This window comes from Hylaeus anthracinus, unplaced genomic scaffold, assembly GCF_026225885.1.
Source record: "Hylaeus anthracinus isolate JK02 unplaced genomic scaffold, UHH_iyHylAnth1.0_haploid 12002, whole genome shotgun sequence".
NCBI classification, from domain to species: domain Eukaryota; kingdom Metazoa; phylum Arthropoda; class Insecta; order Hymenoptera; family Colletidae; genus Hylaeus; species Hylaeus anthracinus.
Window position 1 is genome coordinate 8,382,027 of NW_026534349.1, and position 26,645 is coordinate 8,408,671.

The following is a 26,645-nucleotide window of genomic DNA, read 5'->3' on the forward strand; positions in this document are numbered from 1 at the left end:
CGAGTTCATTAATGGTGTTTATCCCCCGCCAGACGGCCAGACTAATCCCGAGCGATATTACGCTTCCACGGAATGGGAGAAAGTAGTCGTGTAATCGCGGCCAGCGTCTTCGTTGCGTCATCGGCGTCCAAAGGCCGGTTTAAAGCGCTCTCCGTGTTACGGTCCCCCGAGCCGAGCTACTTTCGCGTGTCGTGAAAACGCGCCGGAAAACCGGCGGGCGGTCGCGGGGCGTCCGCGGAAGCGATTCGATAACAGAACAACGAAAGCGAACACTCTCGAAAGAGAAAGGATTCGGGGTTACGATCCTTCCTTCGACCCAGAATCTTGGGTGCGGGCTGGTTGTATTGCGTCAATCATTTTGGGACTTAACACAATGGAGATCTTTTATTTTTACGTTCGGAAAGCATTGAGCTTTTCTTTTGTAATTACTAAACTGCAGATTTGTATGCATTTATATAAAATATTGAAAGTTAAGTTCATATTATAATATTTGCAGAGTAAAATAAATTTCTATTTAGATCAAATTGTCGCAGGTTGGTCTGTAACGATTTTATTTTGCACAAATATCCGCAGTCTAGAAATTACTTGGTCTTGAACTGGAGCACGCGATTCATCAAATACCTTCTTGATTCTGCGAAGCATAATTTTTTATCAAATCTGTTAAATCAACTCTATTTCTATTCTGGTGATTTATTTTGTTTTCTATCCCTTTCCTGATCGCTCGCGCTATTTAAACTTGCTTTCGCGCCACGTTTGATTACCTAGCCATCCTTTTCCAAACTTTGGAATATACTGATTAAAGAAATTGTCCACGTACGATGGAAATGTCTGTTCGTTTAAGTCGATCATTGGAGGGCGATTTCCTTGGCCCAGACGAATCGAACGGCAGTCGATTTCACGAGGAAATACGAGGGAATCGGTCGGTGAAGCTTGATGGAGGGCGCCAAACCGGCGACGGTATTGATCCGCGGGGGTCACCTTTGCCCCACCTCGACACGAGACCAACCCCCAAATCCACTACCGTCCTTCTCCTCTCTTGCCTCTCTAGTTCCCGCAATACCGACACCCACTCCTCGGAGAGACAAAGGCAAAGAGAGGGAGCGAGAGACTCCCCTTTCCTTGCAAAGTACACCGCCGAAGTAGACCGACAAAAATACTCTAGGAAAAGTCCAGCGAGTGTTGCAACCCCGTCTTATACTAGCCACAATTGGGTCACGTTTCAGCTGCTTTTCATGACGTAACAGGTCCTTTGAGCGTATAAAACAAGAGGACAAACTTGGATTCGATACAATCAAAGGCGATTGGACCATTTGCTACGATAAATTTTTCTCTACAAATATAATTTCATACATCCTATTCGTTAGAAACGCTATTCTACGGTCGTTCAGTTCAAATTATATTTACTTATTTTTGTAATATTGGTTTGTCTGGAAAGAATGGTTGAAAACAAATACCATGTGAACATCCCTTAAAAGATGGAAAGGTTATGGAACAACATATCAAAATTCAAATGTTTCTGAATTTTTCTCAAAAATTGACACGAACTTTCTGGACAACCCAATACTTTTCCCGGCTTATCAATAATTTAGGTACTTCAGCTACTCTAAAATTCGACCACTATTTAACATCCTCTTTTCTACTGCTAGATCATATCACGGTCCGATTTCTACCCAGACATATCTCTCTCCAGTAGTCTTGAATGCTCGGGCTGAATTTGCAGTTTTTTCGATTAGCCGGTTCGTTGGCGCGTCGGTTCCGGTTAATCGCGTTTGGAACTCCAGACACGATCGAAGATGCACAGGCTGGCTCGGTATCGACGAAGCAACGAAGCCGCAAGTAATGCGTTGCCAACAAACTTCTCGTTATAATATTAGCAGCGGTCACGCGACGCGTTCAAAGCGCCAACGGGGGAACGGACGGAGGTTTTTCGGCGAGCTTTTTCGCGGGATAAGGTGGTTTATCGGCGTGGAAACCTAACGAGGCGAATCGATCAAACATCGGGTGAGGATGAGCGCGAATCGCGGATAAGGTTGGCCGCGCACGGCACTGCCAACCGTCGACGAATCAGTTGGCAACCGGTACTGGTCGCCAGTTGTCAATTGCGTTCAATGATGCGGAAACGCCACCGTATTACGCGGCGTTGATCTCGAGCTCGATCGTTCGGCTCGAAAATATTTAGTCCGCCGTGAAAAGGTGTTCCTATCAATCTATCTATCGGAATTGCCACCGAGGTATTTATCCTTCGGTAAAAACGAATCGCTCTGCGCGGAACACGTACCAGCGGTACATTCGCATTGCCGACGAGTGTAGTAGCGACTTTCATATTTCTTTGCCACTGAATTTAACCCTTTCGAAATGAAGCGCTCCGAGAGTTTGGTACGTAAACTGAGATAGGGCGTAAACTGACTTCTTTCTAACAGAGTATTGCTACTGTCTATTGCGTTTAGTCAAGGAAGTTTCCGACTGATCCAAGGAGCTAAGAGTTCGTAGGTCACTTTAACTTCATTTGAAATCAAACATACATAGAATAAATATGCCAACGGTACGATAAAATAGGTGGAAAAAGAGTTGCGCGGTCTCGAAAGGGTTAACCAGGATATCTCTTAAAGAGGTACTCTCCATTTCCTGTGTTAAAAATAGATTTTGTTTGTTAATATCTCTACCACTTCAAACGTCTCGCGTGCTTCTTAGCAAGCTTCATTAGCGCACGAGAGCCACCCGGCGACAAGCTCGAAACCCAGAAAGCTAAACTATCTCGTGCGAATACTCGCGTCGTTGGAGCGTCGCGCCCCCTTCGAGGCTTGTAGAAATCGACCATTAGCGTCACGAATTCCACAGTCCTACGAAAGAAAGGCTTGAAACATTACGGTTTCCTGTTGCTAGGGGACAAAGAACGGAATTTGCATGCGAAAAGGAAGAGGAGAATCGACATGGCCAGTTTCTCCGGTGGTCTGCGTTAACTAACGATCGACGTAACGGCCGTTTCGCGCGTTGCAGCTTAGCGTGGCTGGTTTAGAAGCGGAACAGCTGACACGACTAGGCCGGCCAGTCAACACCTGTTTGCCAGCTGCTCCGACAAAGGCCCCGATAGGAACCGCGTGCTGCCTCGAGACGCGCCGTTTTTCGCGCAGAACTCTCTTTTGTCCGCGACACCATCGGTTCTGGCGTTTTCGCGGCGCGACCTTTTAAGGATTTCGCCGCCCGGGACCACGCCCTCCCAAGAAGCGTCGAAACAATGCCTCTCTCGGCGTGATCGCGACTCTTATATTAAGATCGGGACGGTTATCGCTTTATTTCCATCTACACGGGACTGTGCAATCGTTCTCGGAGAATGGCGCCCTCGAACGAAAGGTCTGCGCTCGCGAAAGGGTCGATGCAAACGCGGGGAACGCATTCGACGGTTATCTGGGATTCCAGAATTAGTCCGGGCGCTTTTTACTCTGGAAAAATGAAGATATTCGCTTGCTAAAATAATTTCTTAAAAATTAAATTTATTTCATTGTTGGCCAATGTATATTAAAATCCCTTCCCTTGCTATTTACGGTTTTGTAGTATTGAAAAATTGTAAGACGTACGTCGAAAACAAGTTTATTTAAAATGTAAGAGTGGGTCGTGTACGTCCAATGCGTCTTATTAATGATTTTCAAGCAATGCTTTGGAGTTAACGCGTAATCGTTCCATGAGTCCGTCTCAAGCTGGTAGAAAGTATCCTATTCTTCGAGTTCGTTAAAGCGTCTGATCGATACGTTAGAAGCGTCGAGCGTGTCGTATCTCGTGATCGGTACAATTGCAACGCGGGACCAGGTCGATCGTTCGTTTTCGATTCATTTATTTCAAGCCTCGGCCGCGGCAGCGAACCTCGAGACAATGGACCGCGGTCTTCGAGGCTTGATCGAAGTCAAATATCGGGGCAACAATGGTTGGCTCTCAGCTGCTCCGAGCCGATTCTTTCGAATGCGGCGGACTCGCCGAGATCATTCCCTCTCTGAGTCCAGGGGAACGCCCTCTGGGCTCCTCTCGAAGTGTTCTTTTTTTTCGGCTCGTTTCAATTACTTTGCCACTCCATTTATCTTTGCGTCCCGCAAGAGCCTCTGTTTCTTTCGAGTCGAACGGTCGAGGTTTCGATTTTCGACACTGGGCGACCATGGGAGCGTGCTTATCGAAGCGGACGAATTTTATTTTCTCCTTTCGGTTGGACATTTCTCAAAACCCAGATGTCTCGAGTTGTTACGAGGGGTAACGTTTCGAGGTTTTCAACTGAAGAGGTCGGAGAAGAGGTCGTCTTTGGACGATGCGCTTGACTTTTTCGCAACGATTCGCGGAATTGGCGTCTCGTCTTAAATTGGTGCACTGTTCCTCGTACTCGAGAAAGTGAGATCATCGCCTCCTTCCTCTTGAAGTCGCGTTTAAGGACGGGTTACGCGGGTCAAACTGCAGCCACGGTTGCACTCTCGATGCAGCTACGAGCGCACGTGCGGCGCCTGCAGCATCCACGGAGATCGACGACGATCGTTGAGAGATATTTTTAAGCTCCATCGTGGACGATCACGTGTCTCGCCATGGAACGGTTTACCTCGTTCCAGAGAACGTGAGTCTTCTCCAAACTTAAATTTACTAACTTCCCGCGATGACGTGTCCGTTCCTTTTCATCGACTCGTTCTTATTCGTGCCACCTTCGCGTGTAATATTTATTATCGATTGTTACGCGTGACAATACCACGTCTCTGCCTAAATGAATTCATTGTCTTCAAACTTTTGTTACGTTGAAAATTAAACGTGCAACAGGGAACATGGCCTCGCACGTGTGTGCTATAATTACGTCCAGTCGGCCATTATTTTATTTTTCTTATTTCTGCTACCGTTGTATTCGATTTTATTTGACGCGGTAAAGAACTCTTATTATCATCGCTAATTAGTAGGTTAATTGCGAAATATAGGTTTCGCTGATAAATACGAAGCAATAACTATTCAAACTGAACCTTTCCGTACCCACGGTATTTCCATGCAAGTCAGTCGCGGGTAATTTATATTGTTACTATCATATCGACCGCCGTTTTGAAAGATTATTATTTAAGATCGATACTAAACGAAAAATCAAAGAGTAATGCTGCGTCTAGACGCAGGCAAGGGGTTAATCCCTTCGTTTTAGCTAGCTGGCCTTCGGCGCTCGGTAGGCCGTATTCGTAACGAGGATTTCTTAACAGCAACAACATTCCAGCTTTGCATCCAATAAGAAATCGACGGATACAATCTAACGCGGCAACCCAATACCGCAATCACCGTGAAAAATGCCAAACTGGAATCGTAACAACTACGTCTTGCATTTTATTAATATCGAACGCCGTCCATTTATCGTTACCAGGCGGACTAAAAAGAGAAACAATCCTTCCGTCGCGCTCGCATTTACACGTTGCACGTGCACAGCTCAGGGATCGCGTTGCAGATAAACGAGGGGACTAGCCAGAAGACAAACGATAGCAACAGGAAGAAGATACTCGCACAGGTGCCGCGGTGAGGTCTCGTCGCGACGCTGCTCGACCGACTCTTAACGGAACGGACGGGTTTCTTCGGTTAAACAGGAAATTGAAGCGGCTAATTTATGCTTTTCCGTGCATATAAAATAATAAGCAGATATAATACGCGTATTTAATAATTACACTCCGGCTTACCCTTGACCGTAAGTGTGGTTCGCGAAAGTCGAGCAATTGACTAAATACTTAACACAAAATAGTTTCCTTCCTATTCATTTCTTTTTCATTTAGAGAAAACCTACTTTTATTTATCATACTTTTCCCAATTCTTTCTTCAGCCTAATTCGCGTGTATTACGGATACTCTACAATTATGCTCCTACACACTGCGTTATCTTTGAAGAATCAGTGTCGAGATCACGCAAATGTCGCAAGAGGGTAGAGCTAAATAATTCAGAATACCGTTGAACCGACCTGCCTCGTACAAGGAAAACCTTTCTAGGAGAAAGTTGCTCTAGTAAGTAGCCACGCGGGTCAATTTAGCTGTTTCTGCACGCGTAGAGAATGCCTTCGTTCTTCTGAGACACAGCCCATGAAATCCTATCTTAATCAACGTCAACTCCCTATCTGCATTATTAGTTTTACTAACGCGGTCTCATAAATATTTGTACCCTCTGTGTCTATTACGAGAATTCGTCTTAATTAAATGAATAGGTTCGATGTCTCCAAATAAATGTTTCATTATAAATTTGTACGCGAATAAACATTACACGTGTATATTTTTATAGTAAAAAATTTATTTGAAAACATGAAACCTATCATTTAAATTAGACTTTTTTCAATAGATATAGAGCGTACAAATATTTGTTGGACTGACTGTATATCTTAATACATGTACCATATTTTGGTTTATTTTGGTTTATTACATTTCTGGGGATATTTGAATAGAAACCTTCGATACACTTTCGCAAAGTTTACGCTCCCATAAGTTTATCCCGAGTAATCACTAATAAAGTTTGCCTAGCCTAACGATGTTCCCTCGGAAGAGACATTCGACTGCAAAGGATTAATCCGTGGAATAAATAAAGGCTCAAGGCGCGACGACTCTCGTAAAATCATTTATGAAAATATGTCGCTCGCGGTTCGTCGCGGGATGGCGAGGAGAGTCGATCCCAATGACGAAATTGCGAGAATCGAGGCGAGAAGATCTTCTCAAGGACCGCGTTCATCGAAGGAAAAACGAAAGGCAGAGCGACGATGGTCTTCGCTCACGGATTTCCTCGCGCGAGCAAGCGAGCGAGCGAGAGTGCGACGCGCGCACCCGCTCGATGAGCCACCGGCTTCGTCTCGCTTTTTCGCCGAGGGACTGGTTCCCGAAGACGGTGTCCTTGGAGGAGGATACTCGCGCGCCGCGAAACTTTTCTCGTTCCAGATGCCTTTTTCGTCGAGCTGCTTGAAATTAAGTTCCGCGCCGCGAGCACAATCTGAGAAATTACAGAGGATCGCGTGTCTGATTTACGACCATCGGCGATATATCTTTGAGAACTGATACGCGAGAGAGGACGCTCCGTTGAAACCACTGAAATGCACAGGGTTACCCCAATTCACAGCGAGGAACGTTATTTAGAGACGATTTTAGTTTTGTCACACGTTGGTTGCCAGACTGAAACTCGTAAAAATTTTTACCACGATAAAAGTTTGTCTCGAGACTATTGAAGATTAGATAACGTAGCATTCAATTTCTTAACCTCGTCAAATTCACGAATCCTATCCATATTTATTTTTATCAAGGTCTCACCTTTGGAATTTTTGTTCTAGTTGAAAAGTCCTCTCAGCCATTTTTGGGTGACGTGGCGACCACCGTGTTAAAAGAAAACAGTTGAATTCGTCAAATTTAACAAACTCGCGCGAGTGATTGTCCGAAGTAAAGCATAAAACTCGTTGCTCTAAGAAGCGGAAGGCAAAGTTCACGGTGAGAAAATGTCCTTCGCTTAGGTAACGTTCTTTTTGCGGACAACTGTGACGACTAGGCGAACGTAACGAGGCAGGATCACGCGACGCAAGCTAATCATCTCGAAGGAAGTAGAACAATGAGTTCCTCGCAGGATGTGTCGCGAATAGAAACAACGCAGGAAACAAGTACGCGAAACGGAAGGAGAAAAGGAGGCAAATAAATGCACGCGTTTCGTATTGCTCGCGTTACACCTCGAAGACAATCGTAAGTCCAAGTAACGATTGTTCGACGATGAAATCAGCTTCGCGTTGCGATCAAAGAAAACGTCAAAATGCTCTATTCGACGATATTCGTACCTGTTACCGCTGTACCATCTAGATTCGATTCCAGAACATCCCTTCCAGATGGAAAGCAAGCAGAGTTTGGGCAAAACCCTACGCTATTATTTCTTGAAATTTGACGACAATGTTTGTCTCGGTTCGTTCTTTACAAAATATTCAAGAGAGGTAACGAGACAAACGATATCGTCAAGCTTCAAGTAAACGTAACCTAGGGTTTTGCCCAACTCTGAAAATAAGTACGTTCGTTGGACAGAAAACATTTTTTCCAAGTGAACCAGTGGATCGAAAGAAAGCAATCGAGGAAAAAGCTGCTGGCAAAGAGGAACGAGCTTCTCGTCGTTATCGGAACTTATCCAACGACTGCAACGACGCTAGCAACGTATCAAGCACGTGCGTTTATCTCCCGTTGGCGCCTAGTGGCTTCGTCGAGAGCGCATTGCCGTGCCGGGCCGGTTCAACGACTCGATTTCTGTGATGATCTTGCACGGCCTTGGAAAGACAGACCGGATGTTGCGAGATCAACCCGGCAGGCTCGCGGAGAAAGAGAGAAGCGCCGGGACGAGTCACGAGTAACCTCTGTAAAAGTTCGAGGTCGAACATACCGCGGGTTTGCGGCCTCTCCACGGACAGGTCCGATTTAGAGCAACAGTTTTTTGTCTCCATTACGCGAGACGCGAGTCAAGCTCGAGGATGCGTTTCGTGTACGAGATCCTCCGAAATTCGTCTGCCAAAGAATGGACGTTAGAATAGCTTGCACTTTTAGTTTGACCCTTCCGACGAACATCGACGTCCATCCGAGTCGACGAAATAAAATTAAAGAGTATAGATATACCGACGAGTTTTTCGTTTCAAACCAATCCCATAATCCAACAGACAGAAACGTTGGATAGAATCAGGCTTCTAAATGTATTCCAAATGCTTTCCTCGAGGCAAAGCTATTCTGGTTCACGCGGGATCGCCGATGGTCGGCGTTTCTCGCAAAAACTGGCTCGATCCGCGCGAAAAAAGGGACCGAAGGAGCCAGAGACGTTGCACGGGGTTAGGAGGCTGCGCGTGCACGCGAAGAAAAGCGAAGGGGCACGGGCAGACAATGAACAATCGTACATTGTTACGAGTTATAGCATTGTTACTCCACTCCATGGCCGGGGCCCGTGTTCACATAATTAGGCTGTAAACGTTTCGAGACAATCACCATTGTTTTCTCTCTCTTTCTCTGCCCCCTTGGATTAAGGTGCCTCTGGCACCCCCACCCGATGTCCATGCGCTAACCGCGTCGAGATGCTCCTCCGAGATCGGGATGATCGTTAAAATAGGAGCTCGCAACCGCTGTAGTCGCGCTTTATCCTTCCTTCTTTATTTGCCACCCACGTTCCGCAAGTTGAGTTCTCCATTTATGGACAAATGGGAAATACGTTCACCGAAACAACTGTACAATCATGAACTCGCTAAATTCGATACTATCTCGAAGTACTCATAAATCGACGATGGTTGACGAGTATATGTGCTCATCCTGAGGAATGTATATGACGCACTGTAGACGCAAACGTGCTACGTCACAATGCAAGCGGTATGTACATACGTTCGATTGCAACGTTGTAGCATCTATTTTATTATTATTTCTCAATCACAGTTATGAAAGTGACACGACGCGTGGGAATTTCAAGAAAATGTTTCGTGTGTTGCAAATATATCGCTATTCGTACAAATTGTAGTTTATTAACTTCTTTTTTTGTAATCAATGATATTTTACATATTCACGGAAATTCTACATTTACTGTATCTTTTTATAGTTCCTTTTGCTCTCTACACTCTAGAATCGCACGCTAAGCGTTACTACTGCAACTGAATAAATACAGAAAGGTTTCAACTCGAGACCCAATGCCAGCGAAATGTTTCGCGTATACACCACCCTCCGAGGAGCAAGTGCCCTCTATCGAGACTCGTTCGTTGAAAGACGTAACCAACAACGAACACAGTCGGAGTACACTCGCTCACGAGCGTTTTAGGGCGCAGTAGGGAAAAATGCGCAGGGATTCGAGAATTATTCCTGAAGGAGGCAGGGCCTCGAGATCGTTGATAACAAGAGAAGAAGGACCTTCCCTCTCAACCGTTCTCCGTCATCGTTCCCGAGTTTATCTCTTCCCACGGGCGTGTCTCTATGGAATTTGTTTCCCTGCGAGATTATCGCGGCGTATATCGTGTCCCCGAACACGAAGGGATGGGAATAAGGGAGAACAACGACGAGGGGTCGCGGTGAACGAAACGGTGACGTTTCGTACGTACCGATTTTTAATGCCAGTCCGTGGTCTGTGGAATCTCGCTGGAAGAGACACTTTCGGAATTCTACCGCGTACCGAAGAAATTTCGTCTCGAGTGACGGAAAGCTCTCCATTCAGTGGGATTGCGCGAGGAGGAAGATGTCAGGGGAAGAAAAGCGAAACAAGCACGAAAGCAACCTGGAGCGTGATACTCGCAGGAAAAGCTGCAGGGCCGAAACGATCGCGCAGAGGGAAAAACCGGAGGACGAGCTGCGAGAGGTGGAAGGTGAGAGGCGACCGACAAATAATTTATTGTTATTCGCGATGCATTCGATGACGCTACACATTCCCCAAGATGGCTGCCTGCGTCGAAAGAGAATGAGGAGAGGGATACGACGAGAGAGAGAGAGAGAGAGAGAGAGAGAGAGAGAGAGAGAAACTAGCGGTTGGTAGCCGTGACCTTGTCTGGTACCCGACCCCACCGTGTGCCTTGGCTTCCACACACATCCTTGACACCCCACTACGCAACCACCGACCACGCAAAAGAGAGGAGAGCCGTCGGAGGTGGGGAGAGGAACGAACATGGAGGTAGGGACTAGGGAAGGTGACGAGGTAGCCGTGAAGGTGGCCGAACGAGAAGGTGGAACGCGTGTTCGTCCACTCATCGTTACCTAATTTAATGAGCGCCGACGACGACGAAGAGAGCACGTGACCACGAATACGTGAAGCCTCGTTAGCGAGGACCACGCCGTGAAATTGCGGATGCTCCATTCCCGGGGGTCGATCGTTTTGGGGGAAACGTCGACTTCTAAAGGAAAGCGTCCGAAAAGTTTCGACGGGCAATTCTTATCGAGGAGGATCGTTGGATAAATATCAGGGGGACCAAGAAGTAATGTTACTTCTTTTACATTTAAATCAAACAAATACATTCTCAAATTTTCAATCTCAGATCAATAAAAATTAATGAGCTGATGAATGATAAATAAGTATTGAGATTCGCAGAAGCAACATTACTTTCCGGTCCGTTTAATATTATAAATGCTGTTTACGAAGAAAATCTAGGTTACCCCCCGAGTCATTGGGCAAACTCTGTTCGCCGTGACGAAAGAATTCGTTGGAGGAAATTTTCCCCCGGCTAGCAGCCCCGGAGAACCTCTTTGACAGCGTCCAAGAAACTGAAATTATCGAACTTCGAGGGACACATGTTGCCTCGAGATCGCTTGTGCGTGCTTTGCGGAGCCTCCCTCGCTCCGAAAACTACACTTTGAACAAGACATTACCACGAACTGTTCATTAAAAGTAGACCTCGAGGTATCGTCTATCTCTGGCGAGTGAAATTCGGTAACTTCGCCGAGGAGAAAAAACGAAAGAAGCAAAGGGGTGTCCCAGGATATCGATATAGCGGACGTTCGTTCCTGAATCCAACCTCATCGAAGACAGAGAGAAGCTTCTTCCGGCGGATGCGATGCGGCGACGTGTCGTTGACACATCCTGTTACCAGGACAACAATAGTAAACACCCTCCTCTTCCTGGTTGCTTACGTCACTTCACCTCGCGGAGGGGATTAGTTTTATTTCGAAAAAAGCAACTATTTTTTAAAATAGGTTTATTGGCTCCTGAATTCATCTACAGTCAATCCCACAAATATTCGTAACAAATTAATAATAAATTAATTAATAATAACAGATTTAAACAAATTTCTTCAATAAAGGGTACGAATATTTTTTAGGAGTGACTGTATCTTTCACCAAACATGTTTGAGGATCTTGCAATACACGTGGGAAGAAAACCAACGAGATCCGGAACCTATGCAATAAAACCATACGTTTCCTAATCATTTCTCTTTCGAAAGAATGTCTATGGATCGTACCGCAGTCCTTGTTCCCGATCACCATGAATCGATTGTCCTAATTATATTCGAAGCTACTTCTGAGAACTGCGAGAAGACTCCTGGAACTATCCTCCGAAGATAAAGGTCACGGTCAATTCCCGCGATGATCCTCTCACTTTCGTCACGAGTGCGATAAACAAGCCGTTTCAGCTAAATAAGACGCCTAAGTTGCGAGCCAAGGTGTCTGTTGAATATTTCAGACCGTCGCGGTGGAAAACGCGAATCTCGTCGTCGAAGCGCGCCGATCGAGGTCAAGAGCGCGAAGTTAAAGATCGACACACGTTGTCTGCCGAGTTCGTCGACCGATCCAAGTATCGGAGTTCGACAGGAAGAGGAGGTCCACGAGCGAAGATCGCGAAGAAATCGGTGCTGTCCCACGAGCATTGGGGCAAATGGTACCACGACGCAGGGCGAGTGGTATTATTAGCATCGTGTAAACGTGTCTGCTGGCCGTGAAACCAGTGAAAGTATTCCATGGACGAAGCGCATGAATACGAGGGACGCGTACAGGCTCTGCTTTATCACGAACACGCGCTAAGCGTTCTACATGTTCAACGCCAGTTTCTGTGTGGTGAAATTCTTTCGAGACGACCGGCAGCAGCACGGCACCACAGGCGCGGCCAGATCTGGGCCTTTGTCCTCTTTGTCTGGAACCTGTAGCCTATCCGGACCCTCTGCTGCTCTGCCAGCCTCGTATGAACCAGAGGAAGCGGAGGTTCCTTCTTCCTCCGCTTGTCTCGGCTCATCTGGGGATCAGACGAGCGAACTTTGGCGAGATTTCTAGCGTGCCTGGTTCACCGACCTTTCCCAGGGGCTGTTCGGTTGTTTATTTTATAGTACATGGAGTTGCTCTCTTTTCGTCCATATCATTATTTTAATTTCTTCGTTACTTTTTATCTTTTAAACCACAGGTTTTCGATACTTTTTACTAGCCATAGCTTGAAAAAGTGGGGCGGATATGCCCGGGATTCGAACCCGGGCTCTCTGCGTGGTAGTCGGCTACGCTAGACACTGCTCCACCGTCCGCCCCGGGAGTCGTTCGATAATTCCGAAATTTAACCCTTTGCACTGCTATGTCGAGTGGGACTCGACATTCTTTCGTGTCCAAATCAATAGGGAAGGAAATTGTTTCAAAAGATATCATACACTTGAAAATTACAAAATACAACAAAAGTTAGAATAAAACTGGTATTTAGGTGAATTTGTTTCTTCATTTATTTATTTAAATTGCTTTATTCTGCGATATATCGCTCCTTGGCACTCAAAGTATTAGAAAATTGACTTATTTTAATATTTATTTTCAGACTTATTTAGTATTTCATATTTTAATCTCTCGCAACGTTTGATGCCGTTAATCGTCGTCGACCCAACATTCCCCGCGAGTGAGTCAAGACGATCATCGATTGCAATAAACGCGACTCGCTGAATCGAAACGACCAGCCTCTTATGGCAGTATGATCTTTCCGTAGCGCGGAGGGGAGAACGAAAATTACGGGATCGCGGTGTCCTCGTTCGTCAGTTTCCCTTTCGAATCTTATTGTTTCGCGAGTAAAGCGTGCAAACGAGCCGCGCATTGCGAGGATGCAACCGAATAATCTTTGGGAACGAATCTTTTCAAGTTCTGTAGCAACATGGTTCTAACTGGTTTGTACGTTGTGTAACATACGCTGTACTTCTGCAGGTGAATGGAAATATAGATCATGGATTATTCTGTATGTTCTAATGCCATATATTCCTTTAAACACTATCTCTACTTGTGTCCAAGAGAAAGAGTATACATATAATTCATTTTTCCTAATGAAACTATTTTTCTTAAATACACCATTATTTTTACTTCGTAAAAAAATAATATTTACGAGTTGTAGTTGCACAATGATCCTCGACGGACCGAGTGGTTAATTGAAGATATATTTAGATGTATTTATATCTCCTTATTGCAGGAGTCGTCATAGTTTAAATCAAGCCATCCAATCGCATATATTCAACGCATGGGAGTCCTTCGATTATTCCAAGCGAAGATCGCATTTCAAGAAGCCGTAAAAACTCAGCAGCGATCGTGCGCAAAACGAACGCCAGTTCCCCGTAGCTCGAGCGTTTTGTCGACACGTGTCGAAACTCGCGAGCTCTCTCCTGTCACTAATTGTAAAAGAGGACCGCGAATATGTGACTGAAATATATGAATCCTCCGTCTCGAAACTTACGAAAGCGTCTGCGCGCGCGGATGGCCCGTCGAAAGAAGCCTTCGAGAGAGCTCCGAGAGTTCAAAAGGAAACCTGTCGAACAAAACGCGTTGCGAAAAAGCTGCGCGTCCACGAGCGCACCAAGAGACGAGTTTCTTCTCGCTTCGCGACTAACTCCGCGAGCGAAACAAGTATGTACTCCCGTTGAAGCGATTAACACGCGTCGTTGGCTTCGAATTATTTTACCACTCGAAAGCTCGTTTTCGACAAACGACGCAGCCCATTGTGTCCGACATTCACCGAGAGCGGATATCTGCGACCGTAATTTAAATTCCGTGCGCGCATCTTCCAGTCTTGCGGTCTCATTTCGAGAATGCTGCGCTCGTATCGTTCATTTTTGTTTGCGAACGTGGCGAAATAGAAAATCGTGGAGCTCGGAAACCGACCTTTCAAAAGCGACGAGAGAGAGAGAGAAAGGCAGAGATCGGCTCTGGCTGGTAATTTACGAATGATATCGACTCACGTTGCGAACCCATCGATCGCGATCTCGACGAAGATCGGTAACACGGCGAGGAGCGAACAGAAAGGTCGCCGGATGCTAATTCCAAGGAAGATAGGCATCGCACGTCCTCTGCTCTCGTAACTGTGAGCCAGAAAAACCATTTCACGAGGAGAGGCCTCTTCCCTCTCGATTTTTCATTTCTCTTCTCCACGGGAAGAAAGAACTGAGGACGGAGGAGGGCGGAACGAGCAACGACTCTGGAGCCCGCATACCGCGTACGGGACTATTGTGAACCAGACTTTCGGGTTTGGTGATAAATAAAAAGAAATCATAAAAGGCAAGGGGAGTGAAAGAGGGACAGAGAGAAAGATGAAATGGCCCATGCAAGCATGTTCGAACCTTCTCCCACAGCGACAACGAGGTCTGAGCCCCTCTCTTCGCGATCGAAACATTTTTAAATGCTTAGCCCCGCTCGAATATTTCGCCTCAATTAACAACGAATTATCGACCGTGTCTCGAGAATGTGGGAACCAATTAATCCGCCTACAACGGTTCTCAATCTCGAAGTTCGATTGTTAAATGACCCGCTTCTCGTAGTTTTGCATGCTTTGTATATAATATGGGTTATTTCCGTTCAGTGAAATAAACAAACAATTTGATTCTGCTCTTAACTTGGAAACGGTACGATAAATTGGCTCCCAATTAGGACTAGGTAGCCCATGCCTACGTTACAGAAATTAAAAAACTGCAAAAACTGTTACGGCTGGTATCGCAAGATTTCAGTTATTCCCCAAGAACTCTGTTTGCCTCGTTCCGATTTCAGATTCCTTTCACAAGCGGAAGATGCTATTCCACGTTCAACGAATTCAAACGTACCCATTCGTCGGGTAGAATTGCGCAACGCGGAATCCTCTTCGTCAACCGCTGTGGATCCTTTTCCATTGGAGACGTCGCACGGATCAGCGTTTGCTCGCTCGAGCTCGGTGAAACGTTGCTCAAGACGGCGCGAGCAAGAAACAGGCGGATCAATGACGAAACGCGCGTTCCTGATAAGTTCCGAAGCGAGCGCGCTCGTGTTCGTAACGTAGGTTGAGCACGCGCGTCGCGTTTCTCCCTTTGAATCCCTTCCGACTCGTCTTTCATAGCAATGAAATCCTCTCCCCAAATGGACAGGTCTGCCCACGTTCGCGGGAAAGACGGTCCGCCTCAAAGGACCTCTCCCGCTATTTCTGGAAACGCGTGACGCGCGTCTTCGCCTTTTACAAAGCTTCTTCTTCTTTGCACAGTCCCACGACCTTCGCGTCGCGCGTTCCTACGTGCATACGACAGACACACGTGCACACACGCCCGTTCCTCTTCGTGTACACAAAAGTCAACGAGCGTTGCTGCTCGCACGGAAAATGTCAATTTGCGAACGACGATAGCCTTGCGCAACACTCCTTCGCGCGGTATCGTCGTTTGTCCCCCGGCCAACTTCCTCCGGATCCGTCAGCGCAATCGCTCCGTTTTTTTATTTAACTTGTGTTTCTTCATATATATTTTGTTTTCTTGTGGGATATCCGACGTCGAGGCAAATCCACCTAGGTGATCGTTAGCGACTGATACTTTGGCGGGAAAGAGCGTACGGTTCAAATGTCGTTGAGAAATCTTCGATTCTTCGTAAACAAGATTTCACGCTGAGTTCTTTTAGGACCGGATATATCTTCTTATAGGCGCTTCTATCAATTCTATTGCGTTTTCTACATTATCAATCGACGAGTTTTGAGGTTGTTCTTGAACACGTTGATCGCCACGTCACCCATATATGGTTGACAGTGCTTTTCATTAAAAAATTAAAAAAATTAATTCTGAAAGTGAACTATTAAAGAAAATTAATTACAAAAATAAATACCATAATAAATGTTTGATTATGTAGTTTCTACTAGTTTGCAAATAAAATTTAATCACAGTAATCTTCAAGAGTATTAGTCTGGCAGTCAACGTGTTAAATTTCCTCCTAGAGTTAAGAATGATACGTTCAATCGTCGTTTGTGTATCGCATTGATCACAGTCAGGAAATGATGTACACGAGCACATGGAACCACTTTGACCCATTGATTCCTTTTCGCGACCAACTTGTAAAACAGATTATTCGCGTTTTCGTAATTCGCGCGCATCTCGAGCCCAGAGAGGCTTGCGAGAGCAATTCGGTCGCGCGATAACGCCGGGAAACGAGGCTTTGCTTCGTGACGAGCGACCATACAAAGGCCTTTGTACGATTTCGTGGCGCAAGGAGCATAGAAGCCGGTATCGGTCAGAGCCCTCGGCGTGAACGGCTTTATCGAGCGCGCGGTATATGCGTTGATAAAACGCGTATCAACTCTCGTGTAATTCGCCGCCCGTATTTTTTCTCCCTCTTGTGGCAATGTTGCAACCACTATGGCCCTTCCTTCTCTCCCGCAGTCAACCGATTTTCGCTCGCACGCTTTGTTTCACCGCTCCGATTTCTCGGCGAGGGGCAAGGAATAAAGAGGACTTATGGAAGCTAAACTCTTTTTAAAATGACAAAAATAGGTAGGATTATGTTGTTAATCGTGTTCGTCACCTGAACAGATTCTACGACAAGACCATTGATGAACTGTTACAATGATACACGATTCGAAAGACAAATTTCCTGTACGTTGCAATCAAACTGTTTGCATATTCGTAATAGAATTGAATCAGAAATCAAAAGTGTACACAATTGACGTGTGACTTTTAACCCTTGCAGAGGGTTAAACAAATATACAAGTCCCTCTGGCCAGTTGACGAGAAAAATGCTACGGCCCTGCCCTTCTCCGGCTCGGCCACGAGACCCGTGTAATTCGTAAAGTGTTGTAATAATCGAGCGCACACGACTAAAAGGTGTGTGGCAACGCGACTCGCGCGAGTTTCACAAATGGGTCAGTCGCCGGCACACTGGTAGCAGCGCGTCAACGTTCCAGGCTGTTTCGTGTACGTTTGGAAATATATTTATCATCGTTTACGAAAAAGCCTGTCCCTTTGGTGAGCCGTTCCCTCGGCGCCCTTTTCATCTGCGTGCACGGCACGCGCGATGAATGTTTAAACATCTTCCCGCCGGTTGTTGCTCGAAGGTGGATATCGAAAGATGGATACATAAATTAAGAACGGTATCAGTGTTCACTTCGAAGGATGCGGAACGTGGATATCTTTTGCCGCGTTTTCTTCTACAGGCGTTTTTTTCTTTACTACACTGACTACAGATCTATTTAGGAACACGATCATTTAGAAAAGGTAAACTAATTTGTCGATCAAATTAATTCTTTCTTAAATCAGAAACACTGTCTATTTCCTCAAATTGCGCACTGTAAGCTAATGGGTTCTGTAAATGGATAGCAGCAATAAAAGTTTCCGGTTGATAAACCGTTAATAATAAAATTGCAAAGGTATAAATTCCGGCATAAAATTTCTCTTCCTTCCGACTAGACTTCTTAGTTTTAGAAATAATTTGAATTTTACCAACGTGCTGCGATATACTACCCAACTTGAAAAAATGTATCGCTTATGAAATCAGGGATGGAAAAAGATCGCAAAGGCATTCTGGACTCTATGCTCGGAGTACGGTCGATATTCCCGCTTCGAGGCGACCGCAATGCCAGGTTCTTTAGCTTTATCGAGCATCCGGAGCTCACTGGGTCACCAAGCGACGAAGACTCGCCGCGAAAGAAACGGTTTGTACGTCGAGCTCGATCTCGAATCGTTCCAGGAGCGAAACGAACGAGCCAATTTATCGCCCGCACGGCGCGTTCGTTTACAATCGAACGGCGCGATTGTATTTAAATTCGCCTGGAATTGCCGCCATTTGTTCCGAACCGGAAGGCCGTTTCGGCGCCAATGGATCGATAAATTTTGCGCGTCTCGAAGCCAGGAACGTGCCGTTCCGAGCATTACGTAAAAGTCTATTCGCGGAGAATGGAGCTGGACGCTCGACGCTGCGTCGGTTACACTCGTATAAGAGCAATTCGACGACTAAAAAAATCTACAAAATTCAAGCTCATTCGAAATGATTTTTGTTTAATTTTGGAGCAGTCGAATGTCTTTTAAACAGTCTGGGGAAGCGAAACGGAAGAAAGAGATATGTACTCGGTTCTCGAGGCTTCTATAAACGACGGACGTCGAGGCCCCGAGCTTCCAATTAGGTCTCGTTACGAGTGCGCTTCGAGGTCTCCCATTGGCCAGGAAGCTCGCGAGATAACGCTCGAGCGTCGCTTCTTTCGCCGCGTCTCGCGAACGAGCCGAGACACCGACGAAAACGCTCTCGAGAGCCCTTTACGAGCTCTTTTTCGTCGAATCGTTCAACAATTCCCGTCGCAACGAGACACGAAAACGCGAGATGACGGCTAAAAGAGAACGAAACCTGCCCAGGATTTCGTCTCCCGCGAGAGTAGACGTCGCGAGGCGTCGAAGCGCCCTCCGCGAGCCGGGAAATCCTTGAAAAAAAGCCGAAAATGTCTCGTTGCGGACACCTTGAGGGTCGTTAATTAAATTAGGTTCTCGCTGAGAGACGCCTCGGTGCTCGGAGTGGCGCGCAATTAACGCAGACCTCGAGACAAGGGGCTGACTTTAATTAACCGGCGGTCGACTGAGACCGTAACGAACGTTTCTCTCGCGCGATGTAGGATATTGTGTCAGGAATTAACGTCGCGAATAACTCGCAAGGCGTTGCACAAGGGATGTATCGCCCTAACCTCTTCCAGTGTTGCAGGCGTTTACAAACGATCTCTGGTACCGTTGGCACTCGAGAAGAACGAACCTCTGAACATATTCGGCGAGGCGCTGTTGAGTAAGCGCTCCATTCTCTCTCGTAACTACCGAGTCAGGCGTTCGCAGGCACTACTAAACATTGGATCGCATACTCAACTGTTTCTGGATCTGTGTTAGAAACACATTTATCACCATGGTTATTGTACGTGTAGTTCGTTTTTCCTGCGCGCAAACGGTAGACGATCATCTCTAAAGAATTTCCAAAACGATAACAGATCGAAAGGGGGTAACGTACATTCTATTTACGGAACGGACAATATTATCTATAAAATCTCATGAAAAATTCCTGTTACATGGAGTTTCATCGATTCGTTTCTTTATCTAAGTTCGGGGTTTCCATTTTCGAAACGGTACTCGGGCGTTGAGGATAACACGAAAATGTTTATTCGTATACTTTAGAAGTTTAAAGAAAAATATTATGAAAAGGTTGAAGAAATTGGAAACTTCTGCGCAACTTTGATTACCGTCTTACGCATGTGATCGATACAGAAAGTATTCAAATAATCAGGTATCCCAACGGCATGTGAGACACGTTTTCTCTGGTTCCAGCTCGGTGCGGCGAGAATTGCGAGACGGTAAGTTCAATATTTTGTTCGACACGGTGTTGACTCTCTGATCGAGAAGCAACTACGTGTACGCGGCAGCCATCGGTAAATAATTAGCTTCGTTCGAGGTCGAAACTGTTGGCAACAGGCTTTTTCACTTTGCTGCTACCTCGAAGTTTGTGCTTTGCGAAATAACCTGTCCTTTATTTTTCGTACGCAAAGAAAGCTCGGGAGCAACGGTTAGGGGAGCTTGTTTGAATTTGAGAATGGTCGCGAAGAGGTATGACTGAATGTCGAAAATCTAAATATCAAATATTCGTTGAAGGATATTAACCCCCTAACGACGATCGTGATTTGTAATATCACATCATTGCAAATTGTTAATTTATTCAGGAACTGAAGTCGTGCGGGATTGATACAACTTAGGTCCGATTTACCAAAACGTGAAATGGCTCGAAGGCTAAGCGATCTTATTTACGTTTTGGGTCCAGGTGTTGGAACGTAAATCGTAGGTTAAAAGGGTTAAATCTTATTTTCTGCAAATAAATTTAACTATTTTGATGTTCACAGTCGAGTTTCGAGTTTTGTCTCAAATTTTATCAGACTTCATTGTTGTTAACCCATCGCCCTGTTACCTCCGCGAGAAAGAAAGGGAGGCGGTGCACGAAACAACTGGAGGGGAGACAAAATTAAGGGTTCACAAAAACTGCGAGAAGGATGGAGGTAAACGCAAGGGAGTGGCTGGAGAAAAACACGATGCGTAAAGAGCGCGGAGGCAGAAGCGTCGACGCAGAGCAGGAGAAGAGAGGGAACCCGGCGAGAGTTAAAGGATGGCGGTTGACGAGGAAAAGAGAGGGTCGGAGAAGAGCGTGCCTCGTGTACGTTAATTAAAAGTGCTGCAAAGGAAGTCGCCAACTAAGAAGGGCGAGTCTGAATGAAAACAGCTGCTACTCGATGACGACACGGTCTAAGAGCGCGCTCGGTTTCTACTAAGCCAGGCCGACGCTATCATCGCCGTTAGCGCCGCTATTCTCGCGCATAAATATAAACCGACGCCCACCGCCCAAACAGAACATCATCGACTCTTTCATCTTCCTCTGTTCCCAACTGGCGATTTCCTCGTCTCTTTCCTGGTCGAAATAATCAACGGTTTAGAAATAACTGTGTTTCGAGTTTCGGTAACGGCCTCCGGGTTAGGTCTGGCGATTTCATATCATCCTCTATCGTCGATATTTTTGTTTTTTAATCCCACGTGGGGTTCTGCTGACAATTATATATTCTTTAATAACGCAGTCGCGAAAATATCTTCGAGTTTCAGAGAAGAGGACCACGATATATTTCTTCTTCGACAGCGACTTAACGTTCCGCTCTAAACCGAGGCATTCTTGACACGACTGCGAGGAATTGCGTTTCCAAACGTGATCGAATTTCGTCTCGATTGCGTCCACGACGACCCATTCGCGTTCGAGCCGCCAAATCGTGGTAAAACCTGCGACGGCGATAAATCAGACATCGAACGTTAAGTGGACAACGGATTCGAACGTTTCTTGCTCGATAAAGCACGCTCACGGTGATTGGAGACCTTCGACGACAGAGGAAGCCGCCGATTGCAAGCGACGATATCGGAATCGAGAGTCGACGAAACACGCTACCGATCCGAGAAACGTGTGGACGATCGTATGCTATTCGGTTCTTTAACAAATTATTAAAGTTCGTTTCACTTGGATATACTTTCGGCACGTTGAAGATTGTAATTTCTCACTGTCGGAAATTGGTACCTAAGTGCGTAGTTTCCAGCGATACTTAACCGTTTCAAAACAGTAAATAAAGCTAGTATCAACGGGGAACGTAAACATTACTTATCTACCGTTGCTCTGAATCACACCGAATAAGATCGTTATCGTTTCCTTTGTATTTCGTATTTTTTATTAAAGCTTTATGGATCGTTTAAGAATACATGTATTCCTTCTGAGTGCGCGTATGTACCTACTTGTAGCCATAAAGATAATCAGAAGGTAAGAATTATGGTCCAGAAATTTTTCTAATTTATCGAATACTTATAAACATAACTCCAGCCTACCCAGATTAGCTCCTAGCCCCTCGTAAAACAACAAAGATGATTAAACTCGGTACACTCTTTTCTTAATAAACGAAGTACTAAAACGAGTTCTTTGAATACGTATTAGGGGTCATTTAGTATTACTTGTTCTGTGTAAAGAAATACGTTACTCCCACGGTTTCATACTACTCCTTTTACACGTGAGAAGTGTGCTCTATTCTCGCGATCCAAGTTCACATTTCTCGGTCTATGGAAATTTGAAAATAAAGGAATTATTTACGAATGAAAGAAATGCGACGTGAAAGACGCAGAAGGATCGGAGGAAACTTCGAGGCAACGATACCTCTCCCCCAGGTCGACGTCGCGCGCATCCCTTCGATTTCCTACGATTTCTCTCGAGTCGATCTGGCAGCGCGACCCTCGAAGGGAATGGTTAGAATAAACGTACGTCCGTTCTAGGCTAAGGGGTCTGTACCTCGTGTCTTCATTTTTGCTCGCTACGAAACGGTCCAGTCTGAAAGAAAAAAAATACAAGAGGAGTCATTCCACGCGTGTCTCTGACACAATATTCAATAGAGCCTACGTATCATTTCGCGTTGTTCGCGGATTTGTTTCCTGCCCGCGCGAAATTGCGCCTCGAACGTTCGTTGGAAATTCAATTTCAAAGGTGCGGAGAACCGCGGAAATGTTCGTACCTCCTCTGCTGAGTTCAGGCTGTCGACATCCTTTTAGGATAAACGTAGGATCCTTATCGATAAACAGTTGCATTATTCAAGATCTCGATGCGGTGGATTTGAAATTCAACGAAATTTGCTCTAGTTCGAAAAAGTTTACATCGACCGAAAGCTTAACGGACAACGTATACATTTTTCGATAAGGACCCCGTAAGATTTTATCTTAAAAATATATCACGCATGTTTGAAGTCAACAGTTGTGCAAACGAAAAATCGAGTATTATGTTGTGTATATGTGAATGCATATCAAAGCATATTGCAGTAGAAGCGTTGCATAGGTACCCCATTAGTTTAAAGTGAAACTTCAGTATGGATTACGAGACTTAGTTTCGCGGCTGCGGTTACATTGCAAGTAATTTCGCACGGATCGACGATTGCTACTGGTATCGCGCAAGTACATACACGGGTGGTTTGTTCCAGTGACTATGGCATGGGAGTTAGGTCGTTGAAGTGCTATCGAAATTGCTAACTGAATTTGGAAGAAGGGTATTAACACTAGAATTTCGAAATCGGTCAATTTGACTGGTGTATGTTGTATTTCTTTTAGAGACTATTCAATTGTTAACGATGCTTTCTCTGCAGCTTTTAATATCAATTCTTACAATGAGATTAAATCTACTTGTTTTGATAGTAGAATACTTAACAGGTATGCGTTCTCTTCGATAATTCTAATGTTAAAGTATCAGGTCATTTTAAAATGTTTGCATTTATGTTAGAAGCATTTTTAGTTAACTTTCGTTAACAACTAAAAATGTTGGGGCTCGGGCACACCTCGGGATCGCTAAACCCGTACTGTAGCTGCAACAAGCATAGCTACAGCCCTTGAGGGTAATTTTAAAATAAAGTTACTCTACCATTTCACAAAAAAAAAAAAAAAGAAAAGAATAAATATTCTAAGCAGTTTCAAATCAGAAGAAATGAAACTCAAGTTTGGAGTTGGCACGTTCCGTTACTTCACTGTTTCTATCATTTCGATTATAGACAATAGGTGAACACATAACACGAGTTGCCAGTTACACGTCAACATGTTTCCCTCGATTCTTAAAGTGGACCCTTCGAAAAGGGTTAAAATTAATTAAATTCGTTTTTATTTGCGTATTCGACCAGTTTTCCACTCAAACTTTTCACAGCAGCTGGAGGAGTTAGGTTAAGACCCTTTCCCTTGGCGGTGCTTCGCGAAGACCTGGTCTCGAAATACACACCCAGCCAGCCGGTGGCGTGTGCATTACACCACGTGTTGTGTGGTACACTGTTCTTTAGTAACGGAACACCCCTCGAAAGGAAGGCATTTCCTTTTCGGCCGCGCTCTCTTTTCTCGCCGTGGCGTCGTTAATTCTGGAATTTCTAAAGCGCGGAGAAGAAAACGCTTCGACGGTGGGACAAGTGCACTTCTGCTTTTTCAGAAAACACCGGCGCGCCGGCTACGCGTCCTAAATTCGCGGCACGGCCACTTTTCCCGCCCCTTCAAAGCGGTGAAATTAATTAAACCCAGCCTGGCGCCGAGGGAGCACGGGAAAATTTCCTCTCATCGAGTATTATTGGCCGTAACGCTCAACTTGTGTGGCCGAGCACTGATGCCCATCGGTTCTCCTACATCTGAACGTCCAAACATGGGTGCTACAAAGGGCCTAGTGATCCTCGACAAAATAATTTCAGTGATTTTAACGAAAATTTACGTAGGCATTGATTTTTTGATCGTTCGAAAGCAAAGAGATTTTCTTGCACATATATTTCCGATTCTTTGTCTAAAATTGTCTAAAAAGTACTCTCATCTGTTTTGAGACATTGTTGTATCGCGACCGATGTAATTAGGTGTTAAGTATATCGCAACTTTGTAGCTTGTTAGCTTAGATCGTGCGTTTATTACAGACGTTCAGATGCCTTGGTATTAAGAATTCAACACTGACACTAGTGGATGCTTAGGAGGAAAGTCGAAAAACGAGTTCGTAGGAGTTGAAGCAATACGCAACGGAAGAAAGGCAATTATGTGTGTATTCTCACCCATGTACACTTTCTCTTTTCTTTCGTCGCCAAGGATCAAACAAAGCGTCGTCGAACGTCATACTCGAGTCGATCAACACACATGGCGATAGGAAGCTTGTTCCATGTAAACTCGGAAACTGAAATATCCAATTGTTTCTTTAGAATAGTGAATTTGCTAGAGCGATGCGACAAGTCGTTGGGATTCTCGAATGGAAACAAGTGCTCTTGGACGCACGTTCGTGAAAAAAATAACGACAAAGGAAACGAGGGGCTCGAAAAAGGCTTATCGGTCGACTCACTTTGCGGGATATTTCGAAAAGCGAGCGACCACTTGAAGGAAAGTTTGAAGACGTTCTCGCGACTAGAATAACCTAAGAACCATCGAGCCGTCGCTACCGGTCGAGGCTACTTCGAGGAAATGGATCTCTTTTAGCCAGGTCGCGTCATGCTAGTCACGCTTGTATCCAGAAAGACCATTGTCCTGTCTACATACTCGCCGAATATTACCGTTCTTGGTCGAGTATTATCATATTCAGGAAGTCCCTCGGCTGAATGCAAAGTGGGTGTTCGATATCGAGTGAGCCTCCCGCGAATTTTCGGCCGTCGCTAGTGCCGAGTCACGAGGAACACGCTTCGAGCAGACAATTCTGGCATTGAATACCAATCCGACCTCCAACAGTTCTCTAATCTCCATTTGAATCGAATCGTCGGGATTTTGCAGGTTGTAGGCCTGATTTCCATGCATCGCGAGAAAATTGCACGACATCGACAGGGTGCCACGTTTCGGTGGCTACGCTACTGGCCCAAGTTGGAGGTCGTTACACCCAGTCAACTCTCGTCGCTAGTCGATTGGGCACTGTTCCCTCCCTCGCGCTTCATCTCACGATTGGATATTACGATCAACCGATAGGTAGAGCATCGTGGACGAATTCTTATCGAGCTGTCTTTCTGCGTATACTTCAATTTTTACGAATAATATGTAAGAAGTGTCATAGCTATCATTGTACCATGAAGTCTGTATAAGGAGTTCCAACTGTGTAGTGTAGAAGTGTTATCAAAATTCCGAGCTTTAAGTTCTGAATATTTCTACCACTTGCGGCGCAAGTGAGCACAGACTACGATATATATATATATATATATATATATATATATATATATATATGATTTCTCATATATATATGATAATACATACATATATGACATATATATATCGTAGTCTAGCGCCGCGAGTGGACGAAATATTCATAACTTAAAGCTCGGGATTTTGATAACAGTTTTCTAGTAACTTTCGTATGGAGTAGGATCTCCTTATACAGTCGTCATGCATTGTACTAATGCTACCTGTCTTTCACAGCAAATGTGAATCTTTATTTTCGATAACTATTTTTGAAGTGAAACAACTCCCCAAACCAATCTAAGTATTTCTCTCTAAATCTGTAAACGACAGACGTTGCCGTACGTTCGAACGTCTTCTGCAAACTCCTCGCGTTCGCATTACGAAGGCATCGTAAAAAAATAATTAAAAGAAATCCACGCGATAGGTTACCTCTGCCATGATTGACAACGTACAATATGGCTGATTGAAGAGCACCCGCTATGCGTTCGAATCGTGTTAACAACAGCGATGAGCAAAACCCTAGGTTTCGAATCAATCTGAAGTTTGCCGATGTGTTTGTCTCGTTTCCACTTTTGAACACTTTCCAGAGAAAGAAACGAGACAAACACATCGGCAAACCTCAGATTTATTCGAAGCCTAGGGTTTTGCCCATCTCTGGTTAACGACGCGCTTGGCACGCGAGATCGTTCGAGCGTGTTTTTCCGTGGCTCGTCACCCCCACGTGCACATAGTCCTGACGTTTATCGAATGCGAGCACTCCCGAGTCGCCGTACCGTTCTGTCGTTAAACAACGAGCCAGCTGTTCCGC

At 45.2% G+C, this 26,645-nt stretch overlaps 1 protein-coding gene across 4 annotated transcripts in view; it reads right to left on the reverse strand.

Moving 5' to 3' along the window:
- The window catches only part of LOC128891638 (protein gustavus), a 103,590-nt gene that overhangs the window by 14,374 nt on the left and 62,571 nt on the right, over positions 1–26,645 (reverse strand). For 2 of the 4 annotated variants that reach the window (XM_054151283.1, XM_054151285.1), the window contains exon 2: positions 22,479–22,517. The exons of the other annotated variants lie outside the window; for them this stretch is intronic. In XM_054151283.1, coding sequence (XP_054007258.1) covers positions 22,479–22,517 — 39 coding nt within the window. The remainder of the gene's footprint in view (positions 1–22,478; positions 22,518–26,645) is intronic. 4 annotated transcript variants of the gene reach the window in all.